Below are 12,290 nucleotides of genomic sequence, written 5' to 3'. Positions count from 1 at the left end.
TAATCCTCTTTCGGTTCCCTCCTTAATTTTACATGCATAAAAGAAACTGAAAAACCGTCAATTCTCCAAAGTATTTGAGATTTTGCTTCCCTGTAATTACCACTAGTTGTAGCTTAAATAAATTTCTATAAAAATTCTCCAAAGGTTTAGATATTTCTTACACTGAGAAGTCATTGCACACTATACCAGATTTCACGGCAAAAAGTTTTCATGCTAACACAGAGCTATATCCTGACCTTGAACTCAACACTACCTAAATGTTTTCTAATAAAAAATGCCTCTTCAAAAGGCAACTAATAATCACAGAACTCTTTCTGACTTTATTATCTCATTTTATAATTCTAGGGTCAAATCTTTTTTCAGTAATTTCAGAAGTCAATTTTGTCTTGAAAATATTCCCACACCCTGAAAGATAAATGCAGTAGACCAGAAAGTTCTGCAACAGACACAAATACAGATGGAATTTACTACTACATCTAATAATGGTATTTCAAATTTCTGGGAGCATAATTAAATTTTGAACAACTGGTATTGGGAAAACTGACTAGCCATCTGATTGGAAAAAAAAAAAAAGGTATGTATTGGTCTTTCCTCTTCTCAGCTTCCTGTCAGCAACATCTACAGAGAAGAGTCACCACACTCATGGCCAGGATTTTGCACTCAATAAAAAAAGCATTCTCATTAAAATACATTTAAATGCTAAAAAAAAAAAAAAGTTATGTATCTACTTTATTCCTACACTATAGCAAACTCCACATGGACCAGATATACAAGTATGCGGATACAACCCAGGGGGAAGGGGACAGAGAAGAAGTCCATCTTCATGTAACGTGTGCCCCAGAACACTGCCCACAGAACTTTCTGCGAGGATGGAAATTTTCTATATCTGTGCTGTGCAATACAAAGGACTCTCACCGCATGTGGCTATTGTGAATGAGAAAGGAACTATGAAGTGAATCTGACAAGCTCAGTGACCAAGGGTAACCTCACAGGGTGACCTGAACATAAATTACTAACTGGGCAGGTCATGGTGGGTAGTCACTCCTCAGGCCTATAACTTCTTTCATAAAAGGTTTATCTTTACCTAGGCAAGTCCTGTCCATTGATCTTGTGCATCTAGATTAACAAATATTTGAAATGCCAGAATAATCCCCTTTCCCAGACCCCTCTAACCATCCTCAAGGGCACACATGATCTTGTTGCCCATAAACCATCCCTATTTACAGTAAATGTTCTCTCCATTTTACTTTTTATCCAGTCAGATCTCTCCCTCCTTAATCTACCACTAGTGGATTTCATGTAATCTTCCTTACTTTCCCTATTTTGATCCCAAATGCATAAAGAGAACTGCCAAATTGCCATTCTCCAGAGAATTTCGGAGATCTTGCTTCCAAGCAAGTCCTCAGTTTGGCTCAAATAAACTCATAAAATTTGTTGTATGTTTGGACATTCTTATGTTGAGCAGTTGAAATACACTGAGCTAGTGGACTAACAAGCTGAATATTTTATTTAATTTCATTTCAATTCAATTTAAATAGCCACATGTGGTGAGTGGTCACTGTATTGGATGGACAAGTACATTGATTCTCAAAGTGTGATTCATGGACCATAGCATCAGTATCCTGGGAAACTTGCTAGAAATGCAAATTGCCCAATCCCAGCCCAGATCACTGAATCAGAAAAGCTGTGAGTGAGGCACAGGAATATGTACTTTGACAAGCACTCCTGCTAATTCTAATGCATACTACAGTTTTTGAAACAGTGATCTAGAGAGAAAAGGATAAAGGAACAAGTCAAATATACAGAATATCAGATAATGATAAATAGTATGATGAAAAAATAAAATAAGGAAGGAGGCTAGGAAATGTTCTAAATAGAAAGATACCATTAGAACAAAGACCTGAATGGAATGAGATATCTGTGGAAAGTATTCAAGGCAGAGCTAACAAATGCAAAGGCCCTGAAGCAGAATTGTGCTCTACATGCTTAAGGAAAAACAGAAACCAGTCAGCTACAGTGAAGACCTAAGAGCCTGGTGAAGACTTAGAATTTTACTGAGTTAGAAAACCACTGAAGAGTTCTGAGGGGTGATCTACTTTACGTTTTAAGAGGAATATATTGTGATTGATGTATTCAGAATAGCCTAAGGGAACAGTTACAAAGCTATTGCAAAAATGTAGGTGGGAGATGGTGATGACTTAAGACTAGTCAGATTCCATGTATATTTTGTAAGGAGCTGATTAAAGCCAATGCAGGAAGAAAAGGGTAAGAAAATGCAAGAGACAGAAGGAGGAACTAGCCAGTGGTAAAAGACCAGGACTGCGGGGACACCACAAAGTGACAGGGTTGCCGGCCAGTGTTGCTCAGTGGTTGAGGATCGACCTATGAACCAGGAGGTCACGGTTCAATTCCCTGTCAGGGCACATGCCCAGCTTGTGGGCTCAATCCCCAGTGTGGGTGTGCAGGATGCAGCTGATCAATGATTCTCTCTCATCATTAATGTTTCTATCTCTCTCTCCCTCTCCCTTCCTCTCTGAAATCAATGCAAAATATATAATTTTTTTTTTATTAATATCAAAGTGGCAGGGTTGCTAAAAGGGCAACAGGAGGCCTGAAATGTTAAGTTATTGGCTATGTGATATACTTAATAACTTCTCCTTGGTGGCCCACAAACCATCACCAAAATCCTGGTAGATTTGGGAGGAGTTAAATCAAGAAAAAAAAGAAGATTTAAAAAGTTAAAGACTAAAAAATAAGAATCCCAAAATAATATATATGTAAGGTTGGGGCCAGAGGTGACTCTGACAACATAAATCCTTGGGAATTTACAATAATATTATACAGGGGATTGAACATTCCACAAAAAGTAGAATAGGGGTTCAGGCCAATTATATCAAGTCCTTAAGGAGCAGAGTGACTTCAAGATGTTCTCAGGGTTCCATTTATACCTAGATCTGAATTTCTCTTTGGAAGGACCACCTTTTAGCAATGCTTATTCCCAGGGCCTAATACAGAGTGAGGTCAATGTCATTGAAGGAGGAATTTATAGGAACCAGTGATTATTTATCTCTAGGTAATTCTGCTTAAGCATCCATGAGTTGAAATACACAGCAGACAATGTATAACTGAGATCTTTGTACAGCATCTGACATAAAAAAAGGCAAAGTTTTTTAAAAGAGGTTCATATGCTTTAAAAAACATATAGTTGTGAAAGCTGTGTTTTATTTTGTATTTTGGTATGTATGTATGTATGTATGTATGTATGTATGTATGTATTTATTTATTTACTTACTTACTTACTTACTTACTTACTTACTTACTTACTTACTTACAAACTTGACTAGTAGCCTTGTTGTGTCTGAAGCCATGACATCTTTACAGAGGCGGGACATAAGCATTAAGTCGGACTAAGAACTTTTCCAAAACAGCCTCGGATCAGTTCAAATGCTTGAAGTATTTAATTGAAAGCTCAGCATTTGGCACAAAAAGCACAGATGACCCTGACCTTGATGATTTTGAGGGTTGGAATTACTGACTACCTACCTCTGCCATAACGGAGCCATAACTCTATCAAAGTAGGACATTAATATTTAAACTGACCCTGCATTCAACTAGTCACAAAGTGCACCCACAGAAAATGAACTCATCTCTTGAGGATAGTTATTTAGAACTATCCACCCAGATACCAGATTACTTCTACCCAAAACAACAATTTTGGTTTGTGGATAATTATTAGGAGCTGATGCGCCTAACAGAAGTTGGCCAGCAGTTTTGACCACGGGATCACCACAGGAAGGACGCTCGTCTTCCTGTTTGCTAAGGCAGGAGCACAAGCCTGCAATCCACCTGAAACACGAGCCAAAATATTTACAGTTGAAAAGGATTGGCTAAACTAGATCATCACTTCCTCACTGAGCTAAGAAACAGTCTTCCTTCTCTATACTACCACATCATTTTGAATTTTGGTTTACTAGCTTACTTAACAGGGTCTTCTTTGCATTATATTATTTTCAGATTTTTTCTAATTTTTTAATAATATTTTTTATTGATTTCAGAGAAGAATGGAGAGGGAAAGAGAGATAGAAATATCAATGATGAGAGAATCATTGATCAACTGCCTCCTTCATGCCTCCTAATGGGGATTGAACCTGCAACCTGGGCATGTGCCCTGACCAGGAATCAAACCGTGACCTCCTGGTTCATAGGTCAATGCTCAACCACTAACTACACCTGGTGGGCTATATATTTTTTTCACTTGTAAAATAATGTTTTCTTGAAAGGCAGATTTTTTAAAGACTCTTTAAAAATTCTTCTTTGAAATGGAGAAATCCCTATGAGAGCTCCCACTTCCTTTTAGAAGTCACATGACCAGATGATTAAGAGCATATATAGAATTAAGAAGCAGTCAAGATTAGACTGTTCTGTCTCCTAAAACTGTACTCCTTCAGCCACATGGTACCACTAGTCAGGATGCAGGATGGGGCAGATGGTTTCAACAAGCTATAGGCTATCTGCCACAATTTTACTTCATAGATTGATGACATCACTAAATCACCCCCTAAATCTGCTGGTGATGCTTTCTGCATTTGTGACACACATTGAGGGTATTCTTGTCCTAGTTTTGGTACCTGCTACATAAGACTTCCACTTTTGTGTTATAAAGATCCCATTCATTGGGTATCAAAAATTCAGGTGATGGTTCACCAAAGAGCTTTCAGATTAGCAAGATGTACAAACACCTGCCTTGGTGAATTTCCAAACCCTGGAGGTGTTTAAGCAAAGTCACTTACCAATAAGGTGGCTATGTAATTTATCATTCAGTCTGGGACACCTGAGAGTGAAAGGGGCACTATTAGTAATTACTCTGGGATAATACGTACAAATAGGGACTGCCATAGGAAAATGAGGATGCATGGTGATAAGTACTTATCATGAATAGATGAATTTCAAGCATCTGATAACAGGGTGAACTCTATGAATAAAAGTATTCCTTATTATGATTCTTTAAATCTGCCCCAATATCTAATAAAATATTTTACACACTTTCAATAAATCCTCAAAACAATTGAGTTGAATTGGTTTAATCTGTCCCATATAAATGCATACTGACAACCCAATTATAGTTAAAAATGATAGTATGGAGATTTTTAGAACATTCCCTATTGTTACTGATGTTTATCCATCTTATGCTAACCCACCTAATTAGTAATGAGTTCAAGGATGTGTTAAACAAAAAATGACCCACACTGTTTTAGTATCATCATGTAATTTTTCAAAGTCTGCTTTTTCCCAATAGGTGGCACTCTACTCCATGTAAAATGCTCTTCAGTTCATTTGACTTACAGGTGCTGGTCAAGACCTTGTAAGTATTAGTCTCAATTTACTACCAAACAGTGCTACTGAACAAGCTAATCAGGTCACAAGTCATGTGCAACATGTCTCCAGGTCATTTTATAGGCAAAGGCCAGAGAGTTAAGGTGACTTGCTTGAAGTCACAGAACAAGATATGGAATCAACCATACCTGTGATTTCTAACTTCAAGTTCTATGCTTTCTTTATTTGTGCTTCATTCGTGGCATTCTCAGATTTGCTCAAAGTGAAGCAAATCCCTCTTCATGGTAGGAGCAAAAAAGAGAGAAACCTCCTCCTGTTTTGCACTGTGTTACTTCTACTCCCTCTTGTAGGAGAGAGTGTGCCAGTGTGGCCATAGAATGCGCTCCTGTAGGCTAACAGAGATTAATGTCAACCTTTTATCAAGTTTCCAAAATTGAAATTTATTTAAAGTTGTCCCAGAAAAAGAGAAAAGAGGAAAAAGGAATGAATAGTTATTCAGTAAGGAATGATCACATACTGGGCAGACACCTGACTATAAGGTAGGACCTAGAGTGATATAAACATGTACCCACACAGTTCCTTATTCTCTCTAGTGTCTAAAACAGTTTAGTTCCTGAGATCCTTCAACCTAATCACCCTTGCTGTCAAGATACATAGAAATGCCCAAGAGTTTTTAGGCTGGAACGGTAGCCACCCTCAGTGTAAGCAAAGGATTGCAAAGGCAAGACGGCAGACACAGGGTGACTCTTGGTCATTAAAGCAGCAGTATCACTAAGCTCTCGTACCAAAAGATTGGTAAGCCAGCAGAAGACTGACAACCTAATTCAAGATAACAAGTTTTTAATTTTCTCCTAAGCATAAAGTTTATTATCACCTCTAACCTTATTGTGTTCCCTAATCTGAATAAGCTCTTTGGTAAAAAAAAACAAAACACACACAAAAAAACTCAATGTACAAATAAGTGGATTCTCCCAAAGCTAATGCTGGGCATTCACATTCTCACAGATGGAACATTCTGAGCACAACTCTGTGTGGTTTACATAAGATGACACAGGGACTTTCTAAAAATTTTCCCCAAAAATATATTTTGGAAAAAAAATTCTAAAACGTTAAATGAAGCATGTATGTTTTCTAAATATTTATTTTAGTGTAATGTTGATACTATTCTTCAAATGAAATTCATAGGTATACCATCAAAATAAATATAATATGCAAGGAATATTTAAACAAATTCAGAAAAGACGTTCTCAAAAGTTTATATCAAAGATCCTTTACAGTGACGGGAGAAACGCTTATCAAAGAAAACCTTATGCGTTTAAACTTATTTAAAATTCCTCTTCCCTAGTCCCTGCCAACCAATTCCTGCATCATACTGTTGAAATGTTTCCTTTTCCATTTATAGTAACAAAGCCAGGAAGAAATTTAAATTATAATCTATGTCATGGGGCTTCATATTAGATAGCTAACATTTTTTTCAGGAATAGACTATATTTATCTATTTGAGCATTTTTGTTGTTGTCATCACTCAATATTGAGGGTTTTTTCCCCCCAAACAATGGGCCAGCAGTAGCTGCAATATTCAAGATACCCCAAATCAAAGTCTTAAAACATCCCAAATCACACTCTAAAGTATCTAGAATACCCCCAATAAATCCAGAATCAAACTCCTAAAATATTCTAACTCACACAACCACTTATTAACAATATTAAAAAATTAGTCATAGCATCTACAAGTTGTCATTCCTGAATTAAGAAACTACTAGAGGCCTGGTGCACAAAATTCATGCACAGTGGTGGGGGGAGTCCCTCAGTCCGACATCCCTCTTGCAATCTGGGACCACTGGCTCCTAACCGCTCACCTGCTTGCCTGCCTTATCGCCCCTAATTGTTTGCCTGCCTGTCTGATCACCCCTAACCACTCTGCCTTGGTCCCCACCACTGCGGCTTCATCTGGAAGGACGTCCAGAATGACCTCTGGAAGGTCGTTCGGCTGTCCGGTCTAATTAGCCTATTATGCTTTTATTATTATAGATTAGGAACAAAGTCTCTAAATCAAACCCCCTCTTAAGAACACCGATATGGTGCTCACTTTGGCAGAACACACTCTAAAATTTGAATAATGCAAAGATTAACATGTCTGCTGCACAAGGATGACACGCAAATTCGTTGTGTTCCACACTTTTATACAAATGGCTAATCACAGGGTTTTACACCTGAAACTAATATAACAATGTATATCAACTGAAATTTAAAAAATATTCAAAAGAAAACACTGATATGAAACAAATTCTACTCTCAGAAAACATTTGCAACCTTCAGCAAAATTTAAAAAGCAATCAGCATTTGGGGCATTTTCATTTGGGGTATTCTTGCCTTGCTCTCTACATGGAGAAAATGTCTTTGTGAGAAGAACCTGGGAAAGCAACCAGGGCCCATCTAACTATCTCTTCAAGGCATACCGTTTAAGTTGCTACCTCTGTCTCCATATAAAGGATTAGGGAAACAATAATCATTTTAATGAATTTATTAAATGGCAATTACATTGCATAAATATGTGCTAAGCACTATGAAGAAAAGTAATGTTGTCCACATGTATCTTATGGTTTATTCAAGAAGATATGACACATATAGTAATTACAGTACAGAACAATATATGATCACCATCAATAGTATATAAAGTGTCAAAATAATTTAAAAGTCATAGGTAACAGTTCAATCTGGGGAGATCAGAGAGCCTTGATATAAAAGTTATATAAATTAACTGGAATAAAAATGTGGGTGGTACAGTACTCTACATGAAAAAAACTTTCAAAAAGGTGTGCAGGTGGAAAACATAGAGTATCTGTAAAACAAGAGTCATGAGGCTGAAGTTAAAGATATTTAAAGGGGAGTAGTGAAGGAAAAGCCTATTTAATTTTGGAAGAGACAATGAGGTTTACACTTCTTTAATTTGGTACTGAATTGCTATCCCTGCACACTGTGTGTGTGTGTGTGTGTGTGTGTGTGTGTGTGTGTGTGTGTGTTTAATATCAAAGATAGTGCCACAGCCCTAACTGGTTTGGCTCAGTGGATAGAGCATTGGCCCGAGGACTGAAGGGTCTCAGGTTCAGTTCTGGTCAGTTGCAGGTTAGATCCCTGGCACAGGTTGGGGTGCATGCAGGAGGCAACCAATCACCAATCGATGTGTCTCTCTCACATTGATGTTTCTCTCTCTGTGTCACTCCCTCTCCCTTTCGCTCTCTCTAAAAAATCCATGGAAAATATCCTCAGGTAAGGATTAACAGCAACGAAGGATAGTGCCACAAACAGAGGGGTGGTTAGAATATCTGAGGGTGGAGGGTAAACAGAGAGAGCTCGGGGTTAAGGAAAGAAGTTCTCAATAGAAAATAAAAGAAGCCAGAATGTGCCAGGCATTGATAGTATTTCATTTAATCCTAATGACTCAGTTATAAAACATTTTTATAGATAAGAAAACTGAGGCAATTCAACAAGAGTTGGCAGCCCAGAAATAAAAAGCTGATTGATGGAAAGTACTCAGATTTAGGGACCGGGAAGGCAAACCTGCTGGAAGATGAGAAAAGAGAGGAAATCTACAGCCCCTGTAAACACAAAGGTAATGGAAATGACTATTGCAGAATCCAAGTTAAATATGAAGAAAATGCAGCAACCTGAAAAGCAGTCATATATTAGACTAAATAAGGAGGATGAAGAACAAATAACTAAGAAAGAGAAGTGGATAAGCTAGATGTCAAAAAGGTTGTGTTCAAAGAGGGACCCTAAGATCTCAGTAATGGGACAGCTTTCCATGTTGAAATACCACCATCCTGGGGGAGGGGTGGTGGACTATGGGTGTAGATACCCAGAGTTAAGGAAACAGAAGAAAAGTTGGCTTAGGGTAGCATGTGGAAAAGGCTACAGTAATTATAATGGTATACAGGAGAGAGAGGAAAACCATAATTCTAATACTAAAGTCACTGAACTTTAAAAAAAAATCTAAAGAATGCAGAAGACTGATAGCAGAGAGGATGACAAAATAAACACCCGAGAGGTGCATCCGGGAAGAAATTCTGGAGTGCTGATGATGAAACTATCGTTACCTGTCAGCATCAGTGAAGAACCAAGAAAAATGCTGACTTTTTAAAACTTACTTTAAATTCAGAAGAAGAAAAAAAAGAGGAATTGCCTTTATTATCCCCAGCCACATCCACTGTCATTATTTTAAAACCAGGGTAACGGTATTGTTTCAAGGACTGAAGATGATGGCCATTGTCTCTAACTTGCAGGACACCTTCCCACCCAGAAGAGGCTCAACCTGCGGGTGATCACCTGCATCTGAGGTAGAAGACTACAGGTTTTTCAACCTCCTAAATATGGTTCAATGTGTGATCTCCCAAACTGTTTTTAATACAAAATAATTGGCAAAATGCAACTTACTTACATTTAATGAGAATTTAATACTCAACAGAGTATTGTTTGCCAATGCTGAACTTTTCTATTTTCATGTACTTTCAATCATTTGTAAAGTTATGCATAGCCTTGATGATAAATTTTAAGATTAAGGTTCTACTGAATGAGTTTCGTCTAGATAAAACCACATTGTAAGAATGCAATGCCCAATATGTTGCTTACTTATTCTTTTGGTCCACAGACACACACACACACACACACACACACACACACACACACACACACTACTAAGATCAAAACTGCTTAAATTCTAAAACAGGGTTCCTGATAACAAACGGTGGTTAAAGGTGAAAGGTGGAACAAGACCAAGCATACAACTCATGTAACTTTCCTCTTGAAAACAAAATGGAAAATTACAGTTGGTTTTATTCCATTTTTCCAACTATTATATAGGTATTAAAAATGTCAGTTTCCTAAATCACATCTTCACTTCTTGCTGGGTTACAGTTTAGTTTTATATGGCTAGCAAATTTATCCACAGTTTTAGGAATTAATTAGCCATTCAGGGGTATAAAAAAATACTGTTTGTTTCACAGATAGATTTATCTGTTTTGATAAATAGGAGATCATTACATTTTAAGAGTAGTTAGTAACTTCTGCAAAATCAAATTCAGGGAAATAGCTTAAAAGAAAAAGCATAATTTGGAGAGGAAGAGAAAGGGTTTTTTTATGGGTCACTGGCTTGCTTTTCTAAGTCTGACTTAGAAAATCAATACAACTGAGAACTGTTCCTCTGGGAAAGGCTATTTTTAAAAAAAAACATACTAAATGACTAACTACTATAAAATAGTTCAAAATTTTAAGAGTCAGTTGACTGGGATGGTGTAATTCATAGTACTGATATCAAAACATTGTTAGAAAAAAGATAATACTTTTAGCATTTTTTAAATAACCAAACTGAGTGATGAAGTATTTTGTCAAAGAAAAACAATCAAGAAATATACAGCAGAGGGTTTGAATGACAGCAGAAAGGAAGTCCTGGCATTTCGCTAGCTCCAGCATACCTGCCATGAACAGTTGTAGATTTGATAATGTCCCCAGGTAGAACCACTGTGAGTTCAATGTCTTTATCTATCATAGTTTCTTTCTGTTCCATGACGAAAGCAAAGGATTCTACGGCATCATCAACTGGAGAGGCATCAAGGTTTTTGGTCTCAGCTGGAGGAAGGGGTGCCTTGGCTTTTGGTTTTCTCCTAAAATAAAAACAATGGCAGAAAATGAAATATATGTATTTTCAAAGTAAATTTCTAATGTGGTCTAATTTAATAAAAACACAAAATGTGTGTGCATATATGTTTTCCACATCTAGAAAAAAAAATGCACCAAAATGTTAACTTAGTTTAATAAGAATAATGAAAATAAGGATTTTTTTTTTTGGCCTTTTTTGCCAGCACTTTTTTTGTTGTTGTTCTCAACACTCTGCCTATATTACTTGGTAATAAAAAGAAACAAAATAATAATGAGGAGATTGATATTTGCCTCCATTAACTCAATTAATGTGTGCTTACTATAGCAAAGCAAAAGTATACCATTTTCTTTGATGAGATAAATTATACTGTCTCTGGGTGGAGATCAGTATCTCCATCACATACTCATAATAGCTCTTAACTTTGTGCCTTTCATTCTATTTGTTTCCAATTGTGTCTTCTACCTCTCTATCCAGATAAACCCTACCTACCCTTTAAAGTCCAGCTGAAACCTTCTCCCTCCTGCCCCTTACACAGTCTCTCCCTATAGATTGCATATAACGGATTCCATAAGTGTAACATATTTTTCTAAAACATGTTGTATTTCCCACTGCACTTAGCAATAACCAATAAAGTCTGATTGGTTATTTGATAAATTATATTGCTGTTTCAATGAAAAATATTACAAATAATTATTTGAGTAAATATATTTCAGTTCCACTTACTAGAATAAGCCTTTAACAGATTTACAACAGAAATAGGTAGTATACATCATGAAAAAATTCACATGGCCAATTCAATGATTTGATGGGTTGAAAAAGTGAAATATAAATATAAAATAACTATAAGTAATGACACATATACTTTTTAAAGTACTTCAAGTTAGGGTTTTTTAAAATGTTACCTTTATAGAAGGCTGATTGCTTTTGGAGAAACAACTACTACTGCTTTCCATTCAGGAAAAATATAAAATTTTAATTCCTCTCACTCCCCATTTTCTAGGCAACAATACAAATAAAACAAGTAAAAGGGCTTCTTTGTTAGTAACTACAAAACATCCAAGTCTTCAGTATTTTCAAAATTTAAGGTCTCACAAATACAACCACCTTTACGTACTCAGCATCATGAAAAAAACGGAAGTGAGGTTACTACATCTATTAATTTTCTAAAATAATAGGCCTTGGAATATAATTGAAAGATATATTGAACTTTAGAAAAGATTTGAAATAAATATTTAAAAGTGTTACAATAGATAGAATAAGTTCATAAAAATCTATATGAAGAAAAACTTGAACCAATTTC

At 36.4% G+C, this 12,290-nt stretch overlaps 1 protein-coding gene and 1 non-coding gene across 11 annotated transcripts in view; one reads left to right on the top strand and one right to left on the bottom strand.

Moving 5' to 3' along the window:
- COBLL1 (cordon-bleu WH2 repeat protein like 1) overlaps positions 1–12,290 on the bottom strand; it is a 159,957-nt gene that overhangs the window by 51,918 nt on the left and 95,749 nt on the right. For 9 of the 10 annotated variants that reach the window (XM_059704245.1, XM_059704242.1, XM_059704244.1 and 6 more), the window contains one exon: positions 10,806–10,994. In XM_059704245.1, the coding sequence (XP_059560228.1) occupies positions 10,806–10,994 (189 nt within the window). Of the gene's footprint in view, positions 1–10,805; positions 10,995–12,290 lie in introns of those variants that run through there. The other variant, XM_059704251.1, reaches the window with a different exon arrangement.
- LOC132238935 (U6 spliceosomal RNA) lies at positions 7,416–7,519 on the top strand. Its single transcript, XR_009453905.1, has one exon. It is a non-coding gene; the product is annotated as a U6 spliceosomal RNA (small nuclear RNA).

This window comes from Myotis daubentonii, chromosome 7 (assembly GCF_963259705.1).
Source record: "Myotis daubentonii chromosome 7, mMyoDau2.1, whole genome shotgun sequence".
Classification (NCBI taxonomy): domain Eukaryota; kingdom Metazoa; phylum Chordata; class Mammalia; order Chiroptera; family Vespertilionidae; genus Myotis; species Myotis daubentonii.
The sequence above is the reverse complement of the archived record's forward strand: the minus strand, read 5'-3'. Positions and strand labels throughout refer to the sequence as shown.